Source organism: Clinocottus analis, unplaced genomic scaffold (assembly GCF_023055335.1).
Source record: "Clinocottus analis isolate CAN_PGR_092001 unplaced genomic scaffold, fCliAna1.0.p SCAF_17, whole genome shotgun sequence".
Classification (NCBI taxonomy): Eukaryota; Metazoa; Chordata; class Actinopteri; order Perciformes; family Cottidae; genus Clinocottus; species Clinocottus analis.
The window spans coordinates 3543683-3566718 of record NW_027175898.1 but is presented as its reverse complement, the minus strand read 5'-3'; the positions used below and the strand labels follow the sequence as shown (position 1 = coordinate 3566718).

General features: G+C 45.6%; 3 protein-coding genes across 6 annotated transcripts in view; all 3 read right to left on the bottom strand.

Annotated features, from left to right (window-relative positions):
• Positions 1-331: 331 nt before the first annotated feature.
• LOC137787509 (gap junction beta-7 protein-like) lies at positions 332-4821 on the bottom strand. The gene is made up of 4 exons (XM_068580033.1): positions 4699-4821; positions 1817-2006; positions 801-1102; positions 332-674 (listed from the first exon to the last, which is right to left on the bottom strand). The coding sequence occupies exons 2-4, from the start codon at positions 1985-1987 to the stop codon at positions 332-334; spliced, it is 816 nt and encodes a 271-aa protein (XP_068436134.1). The 5' UTR covers positions 1988-2006; positions 4699-4821.
• Positions 4822-6425: 1604 nt separating this feature from the next.
• sdsl (serine dehydratase-like) lies at positions 6426-9551 on the bottom strand. The gene is made up of 9 exons (XM_068580032.1): positions 9492-9551; positions 8528-8715; positions 8405-8441; positions 8192-8331; positions 7988-8076; positions 7680-7913; positions 7467-7597; positions 7216-7302; positions 6426-6888 (listed from the first exon to the last, which is right to left on the bottom strand). Exons 2-9 carry the CDS (start codon positions 8672-8674, stop codon positions 6785-6787), a joined length of 969 nt encoding a protein of 322 aa, XP_068436133.1. The 5' UTR covers positions 8675-8715; positions 9492-9551; the 3' UTR covers positions 6426-6784.
• Positions 9552-9770: 219 nt separating this feature from the next.
• Positions 9771-23036, bottom strand: part of LOC137787557 (apoptosis-stimulating of p53 protein 1-like) — a 33738-nt gene continuing 20472 nt past the window's right edge. For 3 of the 4 annotated variants that reach the window (XM_068580129.1, XM_068580130.1, XM_068580133.1), the window contains 18 exons: positions 22967-23036; positions 22681-22760; positions 22396-22563; positions 22166-22306; positions 21854-22049; positions 21323-21451; positions 18106-18173; positions 17782-17983; positions 17375-17596; positions 17037-17249; positions 16634-16784; positions 16256-16293; positions 15790-16157; positions 15504-15641; positions 13987-14120; positions 13391-13557; positions 13076-13275; positions 9771-11680 (listed from right to left, as the gene is read on the bottom strand). The exon at positions 22967-23036 is cut by the window's right edge and continues 51 nt beyond it. In XM_068580129.1, the coding sequence (XP_068436230.1) occupies positions 11639-11680; positions 13076-13275; positions 13391-13557; positions 13987-14120; positions 15504-15641; positions 15790-16157; positions 16256-16293; positions 16634-16784; positions 17037-17249; positions 17375-17596; positions 17782-17983; positions 18106-18173; positions 21323-21451; positions 21854-22049; positions 22166-22306; positions 22396-22563; positions 22681-22760; positions 22967-23036 (2727 nt within the window). In that variant the 3' untranslated portion in view covers positions 9771-11638. The remainder of the gene's footprint in view (positions 11681-13075; positions 13276-13390; positions 13558-13986; positions 14121-15503; positions 15642-15789; positions 16158-16255; positions 16294-16633; positions 16785-17036; positions 17250-17374; positions 17597-17781; positions 17984-18105; positions 18174-21322; positions 21452-21853; positions 22050-22165; positions 22307-22395; positions 22564-22680; positions 22761-22966) is intronic. The other variant, XM_068580131.1, reaches the window with a different exon arrangement.

The following is a 23036-nucleotide window of genomic DNA, read 5'->3' as shown; positions in this document are numbered from 1 at the left end:
TTAAATTATTCTCCCACCCTTAAACCAGAATGATAACGCTTGAAGCCAGACCTTTTCTTGAGCACCGCCACGGCGCTGTCGAGATAAGACGTGTTATATGTGTCGAGAAATGTGATATCCGAACATAGTGGTACCGGTAGTCTTCTCCTCCTGACAGTGTCCAACGCGCAACCGGCCGGTGTCGGAGATCCTCCCAACGAGAAAGCCATGAATGTGTCGCTGCCTTTCGGTTCGATGGCTCTGTTAGGGTTCCTGTAATGTGTCCACCAGTTAGACACAAACCCCGTGGTCCCTCGTGGTTCGGCGACACCCCCTCCCCTCCCCGCGAGTCCTACAAGGTTGTACTTATGCCACCATCTCTGACCTTGTCCATCTTGTTTAAACTCAGCTGGCTCTCCGTCAGCGTGGGATCGGTCCTGCGATACTGGGACCTGGGCAGGGCCATGTTGGTGAGCTCGTGCTCCTCGGCGAAGCGGATCCGGTCGTTCTTGTTGCGGACCCGCATCAGCTTGGCGATGCGCTTTCCGATGAGGTAAATCATCTCGAAGAAGCACATCAAGATGCACAGCGCGCTGGAAACAACCATGAAAATCATGAAGATCTTTTTCTCGGTGGGCCGACTGATGAAGCAGTCCACGGTGTTGGGGCACGGCTCCAGTGAGCACTTGGATAACCTAGGACGAAAAGGGTCGAGAAGAGGAGAGATTCAACGGACAATCAGGTTTGGTTGATCGCTCCAATGTCCACGTAGCATAAGATTATCATGCTTTCATCTGGAAGGTAAAAGGTACGAGCGTTACCTGGGCAAGTCATATCCGTGGTATATCCGATACAGGATGTACAGAAACGACATGTCGAATCCAGCCTTGAAGACCAAACTCAGCAGGTAGGTCCACCACAGCCCGCCTCTCTTCTTGCCCGGGTTGGCGTACAGGTGAGAGCCGTGGTGCAGCTCCTCGTATTTCTTGTCCTTTCCTTCGCGGAATTTAACGTGAGCCATCACCATCAGGGACGGGCATGTGACAAAAATCAGCTGCAGCGCCCACAGGCGGATGTGGGAGATGGGGAAGATGTGGTCATAGCAGATGTTGGTACAGCCAGGCTGGAAACAGAGTAAAAGATGTGTTTTCTTTGGAAACATGCCGTGCAATTTGCTTTTTCTGTCATTTCTAACATGTGTCCGGTGGTTGAAACAAGTGACAGTGTAGGTAGTCGCCTTTATGTCAGAGATATAACAATAGGGGATACAATTGGGATTACAGACTGAAAGGATGGCGATAGCGATAATACGGTTTTGCTGTAATAAATGGTGCTAATTGGCTACCAGTTACCTCGTGTAGTATATGCTGAAACATGAGCGAGTGAACCTCATAAATTGACGAGGAAGGATCTTCTATTCACGGGTGTATGACCCCACTTAAAGGCAATTTGGTGTTGCACTTTCACAAATATCGGAAGAGTCACTGGAGACCAATTAAAAACAAGAACGATTCAAATTGATGCAACGTAGCCAGATGCGCCCTTTCTTTTGGTCTCTAGTTTCACAAAATAATGGCAACTACAGTTCCCATAATGCAACTCAATCCTCCTGTCTGGCAAATTCCCACGTCTCTACTACACACTAGGAAGACAGTTATCTCAAGTTTTCAACCCAATCCCAGGTAACCCCGATGACATCATCCAGGCTGACAGTAGAGACATTGTCGTTTTCACCGGTTCTCACGTGGTTGGACTCATGAACAGTCAGTAAAGTCCTTTTAAAGCTCTCTGGATTTCACGTAAGAATATAGTGTCCAAATAAAAGAAAACCTCTTACCTGCCGAGTATTACACACAAAGTCTTTGCTCTCGTCGCCCCAAACCCTCTGCGCCGCCACCACAAACACCAGGACACGGAAGACAAACACCATGGACAGCCAGATCCTCCCGAACGCAGTGGAGTATTTATTGACTCCACTCAACAAACCTTCCAGTCCCGACCAGTTCATCACTGCTGCTGCACTGGGCCTGTTGGACGAGAGACACACATGTACACTCTTTCACAGGGAGGAAGAAAGAAAAAAAAAAAAGGGTGTGTGTTTCCTCACCCTCATGACAACATAAATACAGACCATAGCTGAACTGGAGGTGTGATTGACTTCGATATGGACAAATGTAGTTTTGTTCTCCACAACACTAACATCAAATGGAGGCTTCTGGTTGCGGATTAGCCAGATGCAAGTTAAATAAAAAGTGAATAGTTGTGTCAAAACACGTCTGCGCCCAGTACTGGTGTGTTTACCTCGAGCTAGCACGGGCTTGTCTGAAATAGTTCAACTAAACGGGAGAGGGAGGCAATTTGGAAACAGTGTTGTCTCATGTTTCTTAGTTCTTTTATTCAGGATAAAATGACGTTATCAGGCCCTTCATCAATGGAGGTCCACGCCTCCTTTGCCACAACAAGACGTGTGCTGAACACGGAGAAGAGCAAGTTAGCCGCTGGTTAGCATACGTAGCACAAAGACTAGTTTTTTGATCTGGAAGCAGGATAACAACAATTTGCGATTAATGTGCTGGACGGTTTCTGGCCGAGGCCACGTCCCGAAGTGACCACCGGTTGCCAAAAGAGAAGTAGTCTGGCACAAAAGCCCTTACACATCAGGGACGTTTAACATTTTCACTATCGGTCAAGCTGGTCGAGTTCCTCTTTTTTTTTAAATGCAATTGTTATGCTTAGATAAGCTAACCGGCTAATGGCCACACATTTCCTGTGGCGACAGCAGTGTGGTATCAGCTCAGCTGAAGTGCGGCAAGAAAGTAGCTTTTTAAGCTAGGGGGTGACAGTATGTGCAGCATTTGCTATTTCCTTAAACCATAGATTATATGCTCAGAATTTAGAGCCATATTTCAATACGAACGACAAAAAGAAGAAATGAAAAGTAGATTTCACTGCTTCCTCCTTACCACAATACATTCAGCTTCACTTTTTCGTGCAAAATCGTATATATTTCAAAAGCAGAAATGTTTTTGACAAGCAGACAAACCAGTTTGAGGAGCTGGGAGTTAACACTTTGGAACGTGAACCTTGAACAAAGGTGTAATATGTTGGGCTTTCAACCCAAACACTCTTTATTCATCATCATGCTGCATCCTGGACGCAGTTCATTCTGTACACGCAGCTGCTGAGTGTGTTCACAGTAACCATCGGTGCTGTTTCAGTTGCTCAATGAACACAGCGGGAACAATGGCATGTGATGTGTGTGAAGTTGAGTTCATGAATGAAACGGCCTCGTGTCACTAGCCCAGTGTAAATATAGCTTCAAGCTTAAACCTTCTGGTACATGTGTGGTTTCAGAAATAATGTTACCTAGATACTGACTGTGTGTGTGTGTGTGTGTGTGTGTGTGTGTGTGTGTGTGTGTGTGTGTGTGTGTGTGTTTAATGTGTCTTTATCCGTGCAAACAAAATCTAGAGTGTTCCACAGTCAGTGCTCAGTCTATTGAATCGTGTTTTTCAGAGTAACACCGGGGCTGGCATTGTGCAGATTCTTCATTTTCAATTGTACAATACACTTTATCTGTAGTCTTTTTATTGGAAAACGCAATTCCATTAATTCCCTGAAAATGTGTACCTCATTGAGTATTTTGTTAATTATTTTTTCCTCTTCGCGAGTCAAATAAATGAGAACCACAAAGCTTTGATCGAGATTAATTGATGGATCTTTTTTTCTTTTTTAATGAATGCTATTCTGGAAGTATAACTGATTTTGTTTCATAATTTCCATTACTTTTTACTTGAAGAGTCACCACATGATCACGAGTCCATGAGGGATTTGAGACGCCATCCTTTATGGCGTGTTTGCTCTCTGGATCACGTGCTGTTTAGAAACAAGTGAAATATTTAGATTTCACCAAAAAGGAGTGGCTCACCGCGAAGCACTTTTTATTGTTAACTCTGTAAACTCTGGACTAACTCCATTAGTTTAGTTTTATAAACTAAATAAAACAAAATCTTCACAGCAATGGGACTTGTCCAGTCACACGGCTGTCAGGAAATGGGACTTGTCCAGTCACACGGCTGTCAGGATGAGACTGTGATGGGATCGTTTTAGGTTCTACATTAATCTGTTTACAATACATAAAGTGTTGTTGCTAAATATATGATTAGTTACATGTATTGTTTGTACGTGGGATGTCGCGGCAAATTAAACCGTAGAAGTAAACAAAGCAAACTATTTTAATTTCAGGAAGGCATTAAATCTACCATTTAAACATCAATTGCATGGTAGGCTATTTATAAAGTCGATTGCTTGATATACATCAATGTGTGTGTGTGTGTATGTGTGTGTGAATGTTAAACTTTCAAGAGGGCTACATACCCCAACGACTCTCTCTGTGTGGTACATCTACAGTTTATAAGAAAACCACATTTTCCTTAAACTGATTGCGCAACATCTCGCCAAACTATGTGTCTTAGTCATAGCAAAAGGAAATGTTACTCTCATTGTGCCTTTTTTTTGTTTTAGGTGTAAATAACCTGAAGGTTTTTCACATATGTTGGCACAAGTAACAGTTTCAATCGTTCTGTTTCAGGGTAAATAAGGAAAACTCAGTGTAACTCAGCCTGTGTTCAGTTTAAACCCTGGTGGCTCTTTTGTTTACCGCTCAGTCCTCACTTAAAGCATACCAAATGTATGAAAACCAAACCAAAAGAAACTTACCTAGTGCTGAAACCAGACTCAAATACCAAAATCCAGTATGTCCACACCAGCAGGAGAAGCTTGATAAACAGCTGTACAGTTAAATACGTTCACGTGAAAACTACTTGAAACTATTCCGCTGCTTTTTCCCCGTGTCTCTGCCTCTGCTCGCTCGCCCTTCCCTCAGAAACCCTGCCAAACCAGATTCACAGGCTGCTACGTCACCAAACACACACAGACTTCACATGCCCTGTCTTGTCAGTTTGCACGCTACAGGAAGGCTCCACTCCCTGTGAGCCGTGTAACCGAACACCTCACTGGGAAAGAAACGAGACACATATGTTCTATTGATCGGGGTGACAAAACATCCATCCGTCCCATACAGAACGCCTGTGTGTCTGTACGTGTGTGTGTGTGTGTGTGTAGGAAACATAGGGTAAGAAAGAGGAAGGCAGGAAGATGCCACACCCTTTTGGGAGTAATGCAGATGTGTTTTTGCAGTGAGCAATGTGTTCACATGGTAACAGACTCACAGAGCTAAATCAGGTTTTTTTTGGTTTTTTTTAAGTAGTCTGGCACAGTTTCCGAAAAATGTTGCAGCAGTTACTTAGAGTAACTGCATGAAATGAAATACGATACATGCTGTAGTACCTGTGTATATGATGGCAAGAAAAAAAGTGAAACCTGAAAAGTTAAGTTTAGCCAAACAACAATTCTGTCCCGTCGACCGTGTTTTAACATCTTAGAAGAGGTTGTCACGCCAGCCAGATAAAGGTCAGAGGTCAAGTTGTAAATACGGCTGCAAACCCCGGAGGCTGGGAGAAAGCATCGACATATTCACATCTAAATAAGAAAAGGCTGCGTTGTTGGTCTGTGTGTATCATCATGGAGCGCACTGACATGAAATATTCTCTAATTGTAGCATTTCAGGTTCGTCACTAAACGAGCCGAGAAGCTCAATAGGAAGCAGAATGTGTGTTGGGAGGCCGAGCTGGTAAAACCTGTTGAGGAGGTCCACATGCTCACAATAAGATGTAAAATACCTGTTTGTGTGTGTGTGTGTGTGTGTGTATTAAGTTGTTCCTGGAGCACCTCTAAATACTAAGTAAGTAAAGTAAAAGTCCTTGAAAAAACGTAATTAAGAAAAAATAAATAATTCGTATCGAAATATAGTTAAAGTAAAACATATATAATGACTCAATAATATACATTATTGGAATATGATTGTTGATGCATTAGTGCATGCAACACATCAGAAAGACTGTAAACAGTCTGATTCTGCCCAAAGGTAACAACATCCACCTACCAGCATAGGTGGATGTTGTTATTTTTGGGATCTACTAGACATTAACAACAGACTTCCCAGGCGAGAGCTACTCTTCATGAGGAGTAAATGTAACTGAAGCTACTGAAGGAACACAGACATTATAGAACAAAAATAAAAACAATCCTTGACATTGAATTGCTATTTTTGATCCATCCCCCCATCTGCGTCATGCCATCATGTGAATATGGACCAGCTTGTTAAATACGGAGAATTAAGGCAGTTCTGAAGTCAAAGGGGGCTCATTCGGTTCTAGCAAGGTGTGCCTCCTAAAATGGCCGTTGTGTACATCACATCAACTCGTATCTGTAAGTTTTTGTTTTCATGAAGTGATCAGTATCAGACTGCAGTGTGTGTCTGGATAGTGAACGCTGACATCACCGTCTGGGGGAATATAGACATTGAATTCTGTCAGTTTATTGAGCTGAGCAGTTAAAAACACATTCACATGTAGTAACTCTCAATTATTCACTTAAGACATGCGTTTTCATTTGCGTATTATACTTCATAAAAAATCCCACCACAATATCAGAAAAAAATACATTTCCAACATTGCAAATCACACATTTGCTTCCAAATTAGATGATAAGTATCTATAGTTATTAGGTTCTATTGTTATTAATTAATTTTCCTTTCCATTCATCCATCCACACATCATTTACTGAACTGATGCTATCTTTGGAGCCGTTGTAGCTCAACACACACACACACACACACACACAGACACACACAGACACACACACACACACACACACACACACACACACACACACACACTCTAATTTAAGCCTGCAGTTTGTGTTTGAGGTGGGTCAGCTGCTCCATGTCGATGCTGCTGCCACCGCACACGATCACCACCAGGGGGCCCAAGAGAGCCGGCAGCCGACCTAAAAAAAAGAAAAGAAAAGGAGTAGTGCAACAAAATGTATTTTCACCCATCAGAAAATAATTACAATATACAGTCATTTTAATCCTGATAATGTGTTTTAATTCTGTTGTAATCCGAAAAGATTTCTATCATGTAGAAGAAAAAGAAGCCCGATAAAAACTAAGTACCACGAGACATGTTTGCAATGGATTGTCCAACAGACTGAATACGCTGCTGCGTCCCGTCTCAAACACGATGTCACTGTTGTGTCAACAAATACAAGAGTTGTAAATGAAGAGGAAAACAATAAGGAGGGATATCCCTTTGAAGGGGGACGAGGCCTCACCTTCATCCTGTAATCTGCGTATGAGTCCGCTGTAGACGGCTGCGAGCGCCGCGCCGCACGCCATCTCCACCAACACACGCTCCTCATCTATAAGGACACACCAGGCAGAGTTTTAATAAAACGTATGTTGTAAAAGGAAAAGTAAGGATTATTTTATTTTCCCAGATGTTAATTGGGCAGTTTGTTTCCGTCTTTACCAGACAAAAGAAAAATGAAAACGCACGTTCAAGTAGAGAGACACACACACAAACCTAGGAATGTTTCGACAGCGCTCAGGGCCTGCTGGTCAGTCACCAGTTCAGAAATGACCGTGAGCTCGCCGCTCTGGCTGTATTCAAAAGCTCTCCTGCAAACCGTCTTTGCTCCGAGACATTTGGCCTCACTGCGGAGAAACAGGAGGATGAAGTAAAAAAAAACCAAAACAACAACATTTGAACTCCCCCACCCGCATTTCACCCTCTCACCTGGTGATGTCATCCAGGGTGACCAGCCTCCCCGCCTTGACCGCGGCGTTGAAACAGTCGGCCCCCACAGTCTCCAAGGCCAGGATGGGTACGTCCGTCCAGCCGGCGTCCTTCAGGCCCTGGGCGACGCCGCACAGGAGCCCTCCTCCGCCCACAGACACCAGCACCGCTCCGGGCTTGGCGCCGGGACCCAGGGAGGCCGCGACCTCCGCGATTATACTGGCGTGGCCCTGCCTGAAGGAGAGTGTCGCAGTTGCAGGAAACCGTAAACACACACGTGGATCGTGAGCGAGCGCGCGCGTCCGTACCAGAGCAGCGGGTGATCGAAAGGAGGGACGTAGGCCAGTCCGTCCGTCTCCTGCAGTCGGAGAGCCTCTGCATTGGCGTCATCCCAAACCTAAAAAAAAAGAGAGATTAGATTGAATTTGCTCTTCTCAACTTTGTTTTTTCTGAGGACTGATGTCTGTGCCACAAACGCGGCACTCGCATAGGTTTGATATTTTTTACTTTACTTTGCCTGCAATCTTGACAGTGGCGCCCTGATCCCAGAGTCTCTGAACGACCAGCTGAGACGACGAGGAGGGAACGACGATGGTGGCCGGGACACCCATCTTTCTTGCGACGTAGGCTGCGGCCAAACCTGCATTACCGCCTACAACAAGACCAATATAATGTTGATTTATAGTCAATGCTGTCACCTGCTGATACTGTCGAGTGTGTGTCACCTGACGAGCAGACAACTCCTTTGGACTGGCTGGTGAGCTGCAGAGGAGAGCGATACAAATGAAAAGTTTTGATGTAAAAAAGCTCTTTCAAGCCCCAGCGGAGAAGGTGGAGGGGCTTCTCACCTGCTGGCAGAGGAGTCCGATGCCCCGGATCTTGAAGGAGCCGGAGGGCTGCGCGTTCTCCATCTTCAGGTACACGGGGGTTCCCACGCGCTTGGACATGCTGACGCTCTCCAGCAGCGGGGTGTCCAGGTGGAAATGCGTGGCCATGGTCGCACCGGGTTTCTTTTTGCCGTGATATGCCAAATGATCTGTCGAGGATAGGAGACGGAGGAGTGTGTGTGTGGTGACAACTGAGGGGAAAAGGCCACACACACACCTGACGAGGACTGTGAAGTGTGTTAGAAAGCTCCAGCAGGAGAACAAATGAAACTACTGCAGAGTGGACCTTGAGTTGAGGTCAAAGTAGAAAGTGAGTCTTTCGAGACATATTTTTATCAAGGCGGTTTGGAGATTAGCAGGAGGCAGCAGGGACAACTACTTTACTGCAGTTATACATCAATGGGTGGTCTGGTCACACTGTTTTCTGCCCTATTGTGAGCCAGGCTAAGGCCAGTGCTGCCTTCAAGTGCGCCAGTAATAGTAGTAAAACATATAAAAGGGTACACATGAACATGGAAAAGCAAGATATATTGTAGATGGAAACATTTTATACATCACCGAGCGACATTTAATGAAAACAGGGTAAAAGTTAAAGCTGGGCAATAAAAGTCAGGTTTGTTTACTCATTGTTTGTTGTTGTTCAACGGAAACATATTTTCTGATTGAGCCGACAGAAAGTACCAAAAACAGGACAAAGTCTCGCGACGTTGCTTCACAGTATAATACTTTCCGTCCTGAAATAAAAGTGCAATGAAGCTGCTGGTTGAACAAGATAGTTCTCGCTGACACACGAAGTAGCGTCACGCTCAGAATGTTACAACGTAAAACGACGTAACGTGAACGTCGCTTTGCGTGACCGTAATGACGCTCAGTAACAGCGCACTTCAGGTATCAGTGATATGTTGACTTGAAACGAGCCTCTGACCTTTGAATGAGGAGTTGAGTAGTTGACGCAAAGTGAACCTCGGTGCGCGCGCAGCGTTCTGCTCGGGGTTTCGCGCGGAACGAGACACACCACTTCCGGTTGGACTTCCAAAATAAAGTTACCATTTGAAAACTTGTCTAAAGTCCACTTTGTATTACCAGGGCTTGAATGTATGCACGTTGTTGTTCCGTCTCTCTGCCCGTTTCTTCTTCGTTGTGTTTTTATCAAACGCTCATACAATCCTGAGTCAGTCAGTCACAGCCATAATTCTTGGTAGGGATTATAATATCTTTATTATTATTATTATTATTATTATTATACATTAACTGAATAGTTACAGGTTGCATATACACAAATGAAATGAATGGTTCGTCACTCCTCGCACCAATATGACATTCACACTTCAAACGTCACTCATCCCATTGCCTCCTCGTCTTTGACGCAGCACGTGAAAGGAAACGAGGCTTTGTGTCACAACCCTTTCTGAGCACTGGGGGGCAGCAGTGAGCGACACAGAAACAAGATCCATGTGTCTGCCGGGAATAAGAACAGTAGCAAGAGAACCCCCCACGAAAAAACAATTGTTTAAATAAAACAAAAAAGGGATTAATACATTTTGAACAACCAAAATTTGTAAGTATGAAGAAAAGAAACAGTTGTTTTCACACTTTGGGTTCATTCAATCTCGGCTAATTGAGCCCCATTTCAACACTGATGCAGGTAGCACAGTGATAATATGCATCATATTTTCAACCTTCGAAACCCAGGTTTGTTTAAAATGTGCTGAGCCGTTTTATAATATTGTTAGTGTTAGAGCCCGGTACCAGTACTTCCCCGGCATGAGGACCAATATGTGCCGGGCCCTAGTCTGGACCAGGTGTAGCGTGTTAATGGCTATACAACTGGCAGAAGTTTGATTAAAAATGAGGAAAATATTGTCTCTTCAATTTCCTCCATGTTGTAGCTGCTTTGGTTTCAAGAAATCCTTTCACAAACACGTTCTTCACTTTCTTGTTTTCCCTCTTTCCTCCACGTTTCCTCCTCTCGCAGCAGCAACCATGTTGCCGTTAAACAGATGTTGCTGTGATGTGCATGCACCACCGCTGAGTCGACATAAATAGACTAGTAGTGAAGGGTTAAGACATCTCTAACTATTCACAGATGCTCCTTTTTTTTTAATCATTTTATGATAAATCTGAATCGAAATATTCTTCTGATGTCAGTTCAAACAAAAACTTTTTTCTTCTGCTTTACCATGCCATGATATTATTATATTGTCAGCATCTGTTCGTGCTCGCGTGGGTTGATGTGGACCTGAGCCACCATGCATCAAAAGCTGGCTAGATTTAGTTTCTTAGTCTTCGGGGTTGCACTTCCGTCATTATTCCTGACCAACACTGCTGATAGCTGCTCCGCTTACGACCTGAAAAGAACCCACACTTCCTTGAACACACATTCAGAGTCGCGCTATGCGTCTCCCTCCTCTCACCTTCCTCTCTACCAACTTCACGTCTCACACATTCTTTCACCTGATCCGGCCCGTAACTGTACTGCACTTAAAGCTTCTCACCACACAGTGTGAAAGCGCCATGCTCATTGCCGTGCGGTCGGATGGGCTTGGCTTCACGAAGATCCATCTGGGTGTTGTGACTTACACCGTACAAAAATAAAGTGGCGTTATTGGGATGAATGTCAGATAGAAGCCTTGTAGAATCCAAGCTCATGTTTTCATCTTCTGACCTCGAAGAGCCCAAACGATAGATCTTTTTGCCTTTTTTTCTTCTTTTCTATTCAGCTTCTGTCATGCGGCTGAACTTTGTGTGAAGTTGCCAAACTATTGTTGCTAAAAAATAAGATCCAGGCAATTTCTTTTGTTTTTTAACTGCAGCAACTCAGTGAAAATATATATTTATGATTCTACCATAAAGTGGCTTTGTGGTTCCAGCATCGCATCCAAACAAACAGGGAAACGTTGCTTCATGAGAGTCGTGCGCTCCGGCTTTGTTTCCCTCCGTCTGCCTCCCGACTACCTCCATCCTTTGTTCTTTCTTTTTCCGGCTGATGCTCACGCCCACATGCCGCTGCTCCTCTCCTGCTCCTCGTGCATGCGCCCTCCACGAGCGTGCACGTGTTTCCCAATCTGGGCTTTACGCCAGCGAGCGTTGCCTGGGTTTGATCCTTGGATACAGCTGGAGAAGGAGAGAGAGAGGGAGAGAGAGAGGGAGAGGTCATTCCATCATGTTAACATTGTTCTCAAGGTGCATGAACATCATGAAGGCTGACCGTAACACGACTGTGGGAAGTCCTCTGGTGAATTAGTGAATTCTCTCAATGCATTTTGGTCTTTGGTGTAAACTAAAACTTCCCATGTACCTCCGACTGTAAATCCAGCATTAACTTAGTGTGACTCAGTTCAGTCGGTCGAAGGTCGTATAAGAGGCACGAACGGTCTGACGTACGGTTTTATTTCAAGTTATATTGTTTAGCCTAACTGAAACAATAACTATGTTCTGAGCATTAGAGTACATACTGAACTCCCAGAGACTCAAATGCCGCTGTAATAATAATAATAATGATGCATCATTCTTTTACCCTGTGTGGGAGCAATGATGTTTTTTCTCATCGTTTCATGTTTTCCAAATTATCTGGTGAACCTTTTTAATCACCCACTGATGAAACCTGTTCATTCATTCAGCTCCAATTGTCGTTCAGAAATGATTATTTTTCTCAGAGATCAAAGTGTATAAGGTAAGATTTTTTATTATTATTTAAAGAATCATTTCTTTATTGCGTTGAGTTGATTACAACAATAACTAAGCCCGGCAGGCTTATTCAGATTTGTTATACAAACTTTTGTCTTTTGGCCAACATTTGTAGAGACGAAGCTGAACCATGTGAAAGTGTCATGAAGACGAGCATGAACCATGTGAAGGTGTCATAAGACGAGAATGAACCATGTGAAGGTGTCATGAGACTGGACTGAACCATGTGAAGGTGTCATGAGACTGGACTGAACCATGTGAAGGTGTCATGAGACGAGAATGAACCATGTGAAGGTGTCATGAGACGAGAATGAACCATGTGAAGGTGTCATGAGACGAGACTGAACCATGTGAAGGTGTCATGAGACGAGAATGAACCATGTGAAGGTGTCATGAGACGAGAATGAACCATGTGAAGGTGTCATAAAGACGGGACTGAACCATGTGAAGGTGTCATGAGACTGGACTGAACCATGTGAAGGTGTCATGAGACGAGAATGAACCATGTGAAGGTGTCATGAGACAAGACTGAACCATGTGAAGGTGTCATGAGACTGGACTGAACCATGTGAAGGTGTCATGAGACGAGACTGAACCATGTGAAGGTGTCACGAGACTGGACTGAACCATGTGAAGGTGTCATGAGACTGGACTGAACCATGTGAAGGTGTCATGAGACAAGCATGAACATGTGAAGGTGTCATGAGAGTGGACTGAACCATGTGAAGGTGTCATAAAGACTGGACTGAACCATGTGAAGGTGTCACGAGACTGGACTGAACCATGTGAAGGTGTCTGTTGCAGCAGCCAGTGTTCCCTCACCCCCAGCAGGTTTCTGGGTATGTATCCCTCGCGGTCGTTAAGCCGCGCCCACCACCACTCCGTCTCAGTGTCGTCACGCCGACGCAGCACGCTGAGGGCGTCCCCCTCGGTGAAGGACAGCTCGTCGGCTTGCTGGGCCGGGTAGTCCCAGAGTGTGTAGACCAAGCCTTTGTTCATCACACCCAACTTCTCTTGAACACCTGTGAGAGATGCAGAGAACTTCAATTCTGTTGCTTTCAGTGAAAGTTCGCATGTCTCTTGTGGACTTGTGTTTCGTTCAGTCGACCCATCTCGTGCCTGTTTGTGTCTACGTACCGTAGAGAAACTGAGAGCACTGTGTGTAGCCCTCCTCCATTTCTTCACATTTGTCCGCCGCAGTTTCGACGTCACTGATTGTTGTGGCGAAAATGGCGGCCCCCGACTCCACCAGCATCTTACAGAGGTGGACGCTGTTACATGAGGCCGCACAGTGCAGAGGAGTCCTGTAAACAACAATAATATATATATATGTATATATATAAAAAGTTAATTCACGACAGTTTAAAAATGTTTAAGTGATGCACTTGTATCAAAAACCGAACAGGCCAAACAGTATTAATGTCACCGTCAAACAGACTGACATTGAATAGACATGAATTCAGACGAATGCATCTGTAATTAAATAAAGTAACTTCTGAATGCGGATCGGCAGCAGCTGCTAATCTCTTCAGTACAGCAAAGGCAGCTCGAGTCCAAAAAAGAATTTAGTATTGCAATTATCCCCGTCATTGTTGCCTCCAAGCTGAGCTTCAGTCTCGCCGCCACAGAGCGTGTTCATTACCCAAACACCCTCTGGCCCTGCAGCAGCCACTGTTCTATTATTAGCCCGGCCTATTGAACGCAGGAGTGAGCGGCTGGCTGAAAGCACTGACCATCCGTCACTGTCGGCTGCATTCACGTTGACTCCGAAGTCCAGCAGGAACTTAACAATGTGGTGGTGGCCGGCGCAGACGGCGTTGTGAAGAGGAGTTATGCCTTCATCATTGGGCATACTGGGGTTTTCTACCTGAAAATATACAGAGAGATTAGACTGAGAGAGCGATTGGCCGCCCCAGCAACAATGAAAGACATCAGCCTCGAGAAACCCTTCCCTTAAACTAAAGAAGTGTCGAGCAGCCGGACTTCGCTGCCAGACTGCGGGCAGCGCAGCACTTTCTTTGAACAGCTTGGAAGTCGTTGAGTCTTACCGCCTCTGGGCTTGATGACGTCAAACTGAGCTGGAAGCATCTGGATGTTTCCTTGAGAGTATCAAGCCAGAGTTTGCAGTCTTGGTGAGTCAGTAAGCACTTTTGTCTGCTATCCAACTGAGAGATGTCGAGGCGGTGGGAGGGGAGGGAGCGGGGCATTGTGCCTTTAAAGATTTTTTGTTTGTTCATTGTTCTCAGGAGCTCTGCGCTGCCGTGATACAGAGTGTATGTGTGTCCTCAGCATTAACTTTTCCCCCGCCTCACAACTGGGACCACCTCTCCCCTGACAGAGCCGCAGAGGATAAAAGCTATTTAATACGTGCGGATCATGAAGGTATTGGAAAGCCTCAACAACGGTCCAGCTAGCTGTTGAGGAGAGTTGTGTGTGGGTGTGCAATAATCGTTGTACCAGTGTTCTTCGATTGCGTGAGGAAAGGTGTTTTTCTCATTCAACACAAACATTTTGCAGGAAGTATTAGAAACAGTTAAAAAAAATTCAACTCTATTCGACGGACCACCCCAAAGTTTGAAGATTATATTGTGAGATTACCGCTTATTTATTCTAGAAACACTCTGTGGCTCCAGAAGAGACCGGGCATTGGACTTTGGCTGTCGCCGACCGGCCAAGAATACGTCGATAGGAAATTAGGAATAAAACGTGCACATCATGCACGGAATACAGCTGCATTGTTTTTATTTTTAAGGCGACTGTTGCTGTTTTTTCGCTCCAAAAAATGTACCTAAATCTTTTCTCACTTTAGCGTCACTGCACTGAGCTTTTGGGAGATGTGAGTTAGCAGTTAGCATTCAAAATGAAATTGAAAGATTGATACAGTGTAGATTTTAAACAAAACACTTCTGAACATGTAATTAGTGAAGTTGAAAGTCTCCTGTCTTCTGTATATCCACCTTCGACATTCTACAGAAGTTGACATCAACATATTGTGAAGCCCCAGTTTCAATTGCCTGTCCGTACAGTAACTGTCTCCATAGGCTTTCTCGGGGGTGTTTTTGATCGGTTTTCTCGTAAAGCACTAGATGGGTTTAGAACCACCACTAATGTACTCCTGTAAAGCCCTTCGACTCGCTCTAACATTGAGCTTTGCAAATAAACGTGACCTGGATTTGAGTTCCAGCTCTGCACCCAGGAAACATGCATTCCAAAAAAAAAATACCGTGACAGCAACGTAATCTTGTGTTACCTCATAAATAATCCTCTGCACCAGATCAAACTCTCCCTCCAGCGACGCGTCCAGCAGCAGAGCCAGAGGGTTAAACTTCACTCTCAGGCCGTGGCCTGTTCGCTCTGACGACGGCTTCTTCAGGTTGGTTCGCTTTACCTGCGGCACCGACGGAGGGAAACAGAAACGTGTTGGAGCTTTGACAAGGAAGAAGTATTTAGCTCAGGTTGGGTCAGTAACGCATTACAAAGTACAACAAGACAGTAGTTTCAATATGTGTACCCCATCCCAGATACACCATGCCTACCTTAGGCAGTGAAGGGGGGGCAGGAGGTGACGGAGAAGGGGAGGCGTGGCCCACGGAGGTCTGTGCCGGACTAGATCCTCTCTTGTTGTTGTTGTTCTGGTCCTCCGGCCGCCCAGGTGCCGGGGCCGGCCCGGCTTGTGCCGGCGGCGACACGGTAGCGGTGGTGTCTGCTTTTGCCGTCGTCTCTTTGAGGGTTTCAATAGCGACAGAGGGAGGGGACAAGCGGCGGGAGCTGGCGTTCAGGTTTTGAACCTCGCCCTCCACGATTCCCACACTGGCGTGCTTGTCACTAGATTCAACGTTTCCATTTGCTGAATGCATGTTGTCCATTTCCCCCAAAAGGCAGTCGGGCTGGTAGAACGTACTGCCTGAGAGTTAAGAGGAAGACACCTGATTTAAGCATCAAAGGGAAATACTAAACAGACCAACTGAGTCCACCTTCACTGTCATCCCATCAGTGTCTCACCTGAGCCTCCTTCCATGCCTCCTGCCAATGTGTTGAACCTGCACACCACAACAGAAACCAGCTTTAACCAAGTAGCAGAGACCTTCATTCATTTAATACATGTGTATTCATGGTACAGTACGCAGCAGCAGCAGCAGCAGCTTCTAAAGGACCCTTCACTGAGGAGGGAACATATCAGAGTTCTTATTGGCCCGAAGCTAACGTATGCGGGAGTACCGGACACAATAAGCTTGTTTTACGTGTGCAAATGTTCCCATCCATATGCATTCATTATGATAAAACACAATAAAAAATGTACAGCAAATAATTTCGTAGACCTCTTGGCAGAGTGCCACGGAGCTCCCTTTGAGAGTAGCAGTCATGCAGTGAGGAACAGACCTCTGGTAAAGCAGTTTTTGGATGTTTGGCCCCTGAGGGCCCTCAGGCTCGGTGATGGAGCTCCGCTTCTTCAAGGGCCGTGGAGCGTTGCTGAGGCGACGGCGGAGGACCTCCAGGTCAGCGTCACTCTGGTAGCGCAGCTGGGAGTGGGCTGCGGACAGGGAATCCACTGTGTAAAAACTGCACGTCTTCTTCTATTATTTGTTTATTGAAATGTTGTTATTGATTGATCAGATCCCCAGTTTGGCACAGAGGAGCGTCTCAGAAAATGATCACAAGGGCAAAGAGCCCTTTGACGGAGCGTTTCACATACGTCACAAGTTACACTTAAAAAAATCTAAGAAATTAGACGGAAACGAGATTCTGGCAGCACACAGAGTTTGATTTATTTTCTGGCACCTACCAACTGGAGTGAGCTTAGTGGGACTGAGGGGACGAGGGATGTTGTCCACAGTGGGTGGTGGGAGGATTTGACCATCGCTGGTCTCGCCTCCTCCTCTCCCTCCTTCTTTATCCGTAACATCCTCCCCTCCTGCTCGCCCTCCTCCTCCCCCCTGGAGGAAAGGGACAGGGGATGGAGAGGTGGAGGAGGTTGGCAGGATGGGTTTACCATAGACTACGGAGGGAAAGAAAATGGGACAGAGCGCAAATGGAATATTCATTGTGGACATAGTTTCACCATAAAAACCTTCATATGTGGCACAATCTGTAAAAACACATCTTAATCTGCTGGTAAATGACCTGCTTTGACAGTCGTCCTGTTGCTGAGAGAGCCATAGTTTTTAGGTTGAGGCTGCTGGAGGTACATGCTGTAGATGGAGCTGCTGTTCATAGTGGCGGGGCCCTTCCTGGGGGACTGCGGTCTGGAGGGGTGGTCCGGGACGTAAGGGCGGACAGCCACAGCTGGAGGGGGATCTGTTCGCTCTGTTTGCGGGGACAAGGAAGACGGCTGGGAGGTGGAGCCTAAAGGGAGAGGCACAAACATACAATACATTCCCAGATGCAACACTGACATCTCCATGACTAAAAAGGTATTATTTGCAGAGTTCATTCTTTAGTTTCCCTACCACAGCAAGCCTTGAAATATTTTTCGAGAAATGACTGCTTTAGGTTGAACATGTTTCCCTTTAAGTAACTCTTTAAATTACCTTGCATTGAACTTGGAGGGATGGAGATCCTTTGCTGTATTTGCTGTAAAGCAGACGATGAAGATGATGAGGTGGCGTTTGAAGCGTTGGATCGGGGCCAGCCCAGTGTACCAGGGGCAGAACGGGGCAGGGAGCTGGTGGCACAGTGATGCCCGGCCACCTGGTGGGTGGCACTGGGGTACGTACCATAACCAGAGGGAAGCTGGTGAGAGGGCGGGACGTTAAAATGAAGAGAGAGAGAGGGAAAAGGAATGTCAGAATGACTATTTTTATAATAACTTTCCCCACTATCTCCCCATGTCTTGTGTAGGAACAGTACAGTACCTGTTCTGGACTGTTGGTCCTCCAATCCGACACATTTTTACTGATGCTAGGCCACGACGCTTCATTAGCTGAACAGACAGAGAGAGTGTGTTGAGAACGGTTTAAACGAGAGAGGCGATTTAGGAGGCAAAAACAGACACATACAAATATACAAGGGAAAACTAATGAGTAAAATCAAACCATATTATTATCCAAACATATTGTTCACTCCAAGAAACTCGTAAACATGACCGTCAGTCTTCATTAACTAGTATCACATAACAATTATGCAATATTTTACAAGTTATTTATAATCTGATTTGGCTTTCAGTTGCTTTGCCTCGAACATAGCAAATGCTATCAAGCAAAAAGACAAGTGGTAAATAGCTTAACAGCTACTCTTCATGTTCACATTGGTGATTACAGTGTATTCTCCACTGCAAACATGTGTTTAGTATTCTGTAAGTAGCACAGCACTGGGACTGAAGCATCTGGTCATGTGTCTGTTTGCTAAATTTATGGCGAGTGTGTAGTTGTTGTATGACTGTATCTGATAATAAAAAAATACACAAACATTCATGGTAACTGTCATGAAATTGACTCTTGGGTGCTGTTCTGCTAGTTTTCATTTTGGTCAGAAAGCTGCTTCCATGAAGCTTTAACACATGGCTGACTGCTAAAACGCTGAGCTCTTAGAAAAAGAAGCTTGCTAGCGATGGAAGATAGCGGTTTAACTGGCTCTTTCTCCACAGACGGGGTGTTGCATGACTAAGTGGCACCGTTCAATACAGCACTAAGGTCACAGTGCAGGTCGATCACTAAATCTTGATCCAGTGTTGCTTTTTAAACCCGTGACAATCCTGGAAGTCAGGGGTCGAGGTTAATGCTTTACAGTTTCACGGCAGTTTAACCTCACCGTACCTCCATATAAACTGAAGACATGTTTGCTTTTTAAGACTGATAATCATACCAATATTGTTCTGAAACTTTTGGCTTCCTACATGTCTACATTAATATCTACAAAGCCTTTGTGTGAGCGTGCTGCGAAAAAAAAAATCACGCAAGTCTTCACCCGTGCTGTATTTTGGCGCTTTGAGCTCGATGGTAATGCCAGCATGTTAACATGCTTCACTGAATGTGTCCAGATGGATCCAAAATGTGTGTGTGTGTGGGTGGGTGTATGCACGTGTGTGTACATGACTGACTAAAAATTAACTGGAAAAAAAGTCCATTGAGTGAAATATTGGACACGCGTCTCACATATTCTCAAAGTATCATTTTAATCTGTTACCTAACCATTTGGCTTAGCTGTCGGTGGCACAGCCGCGTCACAGTTGTGGCACATACCAGACTAAAACTGATTAACTAGAGAACCTGGGAGTCCTGCAGTCAGGAAGCCGCGCTTGCCTGCGCAAAGCGTTCACTGCCGCTGTAAACTGTTGACCTCAGGATGAGAAACGGTCACGACAGGAAACAAACAGCCAGCTCTGTGTGAGGTGGAAACTTGGCTCTGTGCCCGATTGTCGGATTACAAGCAGTCATGCAGTGTCTTAGAGGAAAGGCAGTGCCGTTTACAACACTGGCACCATCACAGTACGCCCTGAGGCCCCAGACAAAGGACGACGGTCGTGCCTAAGGGTTTTGAGATCACAGCTCACGCCTCTTCTTTAGGAAACATAGAATTTGAGTTTTTGAAGACCGATCTCTGTATTCTTGAACTGAGGTCATAATTATGGTCAATATGAAACACAAGTTAGTCAAAAGAACAAACTTTCAATGGTGGGACTGTCATGCTGATCTGATCAATGTCTCACAGTTCAACATCTTGGGACAAGAAGATTGATACCTGGTGTCTGGTTAGCTTAGCTTAGCATAGTTAAGCATGAGGAGGCGCACAGAGCTAGCATGGCTCTCTGGTGATGATATGAAGAAAAATGCTCCTCTCCGCATACTAATCAACAAGATAAGACTTCAGGAAGTCACTGATTGCGATTCAGGTCATTGGCATGCAAAACCATTTCTCTCAATCGTGCAGATTTCCAATGACTTAATAAAATATTCACTTCTAATGCTCAAAGTGATTTGACTATAAATTGTTATGCGTACACTAAAGTAGCATTCAAACAGCATAACAGGTATTCAGCGCCAACATTAATCTGTCTGATCACAGCAACAACAGCTGCTTTGACTCACCACACACACACACACACACACACACACACACACACACACACACACACACACACACACACACACACAAAGCTACAAGCGTACCTCAGACTTCCTTTCATTCATCTGTTGTTGACAGGATTTACAACTGTGTGCTTTTCACATTACATAAGCTGGGGCAAAAAAAAAAATAGAGCTGTGGTATTTGCACTGGCATTCAAGAGCACAATGGGATTTGTATCAGTGCTGGTTCAAGACACTTGTACACACAGTATTATAAGGGAGTAGAAATAGTTTGCTGCTTGCAGCCTGTGTATACTGATGTAGTACTAGAAGCATGAGGCTCTGGCTGCAAGGAGAGGGTACAACATGGTCAGTTAATGAGGCAAGGCAATGTTATGTTGACAAAGGCGATTCTAGCTATTGAGAATGGATGTTGACATTAATAAGTTACGTTTGTGTGATTATTAACCAGACTCAATAATGTGCCATGACAGAGGAATGGTCCCACATTTTGGCTAATACACTTATTCCCTTGCCGAGCGTAGATGGGAGAGGAGATTGACACCAATCTCATATAATACGGAGCTTCAGCCACCTGATGTTAGCTTAGCCTAGCGTAAACGGTGGAAACAAAGGGAACCAGCGACAACGAGAAGAAACATTTCAAGGCGTCTCAGTCCAGACTGCGGTTTGCTCTCAGTTTATTTTCTTATGCTGGGCGTCCTAACCCTGAGCAGCTGCCGGCTATCAGATGTCATGTGACTCATGTTCGTGTCCTTATACACATGACCCTTACATTCGGAGGTCGTTTCTCTGTGGCTCATTCAATTATGTTCTCCGAACCATCTGTTCAGGTTAGTTAGACAAAGACACTCTGCTGAGCTCTTGGTTTGAATGCACCTTTTGATTTTCAAGCCCAGGACTCAAACTAGGAACATCTCTAAATTGGGATTAGGGCTCAATAAATAACATTTAGGACATATTGTCAACAGACCCACTAAACCTTAGAGTGCAGACGAAGCAGGTGATGGGGGGTAAGTTTCTCTAGCGCCTTCTAGGGACTCACTGTTGTTACCGTCGCCCCCCTGAGGGGACCGAGGTCCCTCCCACGTCTCAGTGGGCTCTGACAGGACGATGTCTAAATCTGATTCTTTCCATTGACCAGGAGGCTTCTTGCTGCCACTTCTGTCCTCTTCTGCACGGCCACGCCCAACCACGACAGACAGTAACAAGACCAAATCACGACAGTGACAGCCACCAACACGAACACCATCACCGCCGCGACGATGTCACAAAACAGAGACAGCAAAGCACCCCCACAACACCGACACGTGACAAAAACAATGATCACGACATCCAACACCAACATGAAGACGTCACATTTTAAGATAAGAACAACAACAACAACAACAACAACAGATAAGGGAAGAGAAGAAAAAGAGGGCAACACACGGAACAAAGAAACAGACAGAAAGTTAGAGCTCAGACAGAAATACAAGATTTATGAAACTCTGAAGTAAAAGGAGGCAAACAAATGATACAAGTTGAGTACTACACTGTGACAACCTGAAACAAAAGGCAATGTAAATCTACCAACCTGACAGGGAGCGAATGTGGCCGAGCGGCGTGGGTTTGGGCGGTGGGTCGGCTGGCAGGGTGTAGCCCGCCTCCTTTCTCCCCTCCGCTGGAACCTGGATGTAAGGGCAGACGGCCGCCACTCGCCCCGAAACTCCAGCTCCTGGGTGGGAAGACGTCTGCGGCGAGGACGGGCCCCCTCCGTTCATGCGGCTCAACTGAACGCGTACGAAGACAGACAGACCGAATTGTTATCTACCGAAACTGTCAAGCTCATTTCAAGCCAAACGACACACAAGCAAGGCGAGAAAGACGTATGAGGCGAGTTGTGTACTTCTGCTCTCTTCTTATGCAGTCGCTCCCTCAGGTCTCCGATGCGTTGGTCCATCACCGTCACCTGGGCGTTCCTCTTGTTCAGCAGCTCCTTGTTCTGGGCCAGCTTGCCGCTCTGCTCCAGGTTGTGGCGGTTGCGAGCCTGAAAGACGCACAGCAGCGGAAATCTCAGACACGCTCTTCTCTTCTTCCCCATGCTGGAAGAAGGAGATTATGAATGGGATCATTTACCTGCAGCTCCTGGTAGAGTTTCCTCAGCTCCAGGGCTGCGGGACCAGATAGGGGTGATCCTTTCTGGCCGGCGTGCGGCCCCTGGGACCCGGTGTGTGGCCCCTGAGCCGGTGCGATCGAGTTCAGCTGAAGGCGACCCCTCCTCAAATCCTCCAGCTGCTGGGTCAACTGGTGAGAGCATGTAGAGAGCGCTTAACAACTCGCCCGACCTAAACTCAGTTTTGCTTGATCTTTGACATCCTGAGAACTCACTCCACCTCAGTGACAAACGGGCCCCCGCATTACCTGGTCGACTTTGACCACAGCGGACTGCAGTTCTGCCTGCTTCTCCTGAAACAGGCTGCTGACATGGTTGATCTCTGCAGCTGCACACAGACACCAGGACAGTGGATATAAGACAAATGAGATCGCTACCATTGTCTTTGCCGACTAATGAAGCCCACTAAGTTTGTCTCTATGTTTGCATGCCTGCACGCATCTCCAGCGATGTGCACGGGGCTCCCTAACACTATTCAATAAGATATTAATAACATAACATGCTGTAAGCCATAGTTCTACTGTAATCTCTTACAGAGGTTCCCGTTGATCAGTTTGCTGTAGTCGACTTGTCCCCTCATGGCTCGGATCTTCTTCAGCTTGGC

What these genes read in the sequence shown, in the direction of transcription:
- LOC137787509 (XM_068580033.1), bottom strand. Translation starts at nt 1,987, where the DNA reads ATGAACTGGTCGGGACTGGAAGGTTTGTTGAGTGGAGTCAATAAATAC. An exon ending in TTGTGTGTAATACTCGGCAG is followed by an intron (nt 1,103 to 1,816) that starts GTAAGAGGTTTT and finishes CTCTGTTTCCAG; the next exon opens with CCTGGCTGTACCAACATCTG. An exon ending in CACGGATATGACTTGCCCAG is followed by an intron (nt 675 to 800) that starts GTAACGCTCGTA and finishes TTTTCGTCCTAG; the next exon opens with GTTATCCAAGTGCTCACTGG.
- sdsl (XM_068580032.1), bottom strand. Translation starts at nt 8,674, where the DNA reads ATGGCCACGCATTTCCACCTGGACACCCCGCTGCTGGAGAGCGTCAGC. An exon ending in TTCGATCACCCGCTGCTCTG is followed by an intron (nt 7,914 to 7,987) that starts GTACGGACGCGC and finishes ACTCTCCTTCAG; the next exon opens with GCAGGGCCACGCCAGTATAA. An exon ending in ACCCTGGATGACATCACCAG is followed by an intron (nt 7,598 to 7,679) that starts GTGAGAGGGTGA and finishes GTTTCTCCGCAG; the next exon opens with TGAGGCCAAATGTCTCGGAG.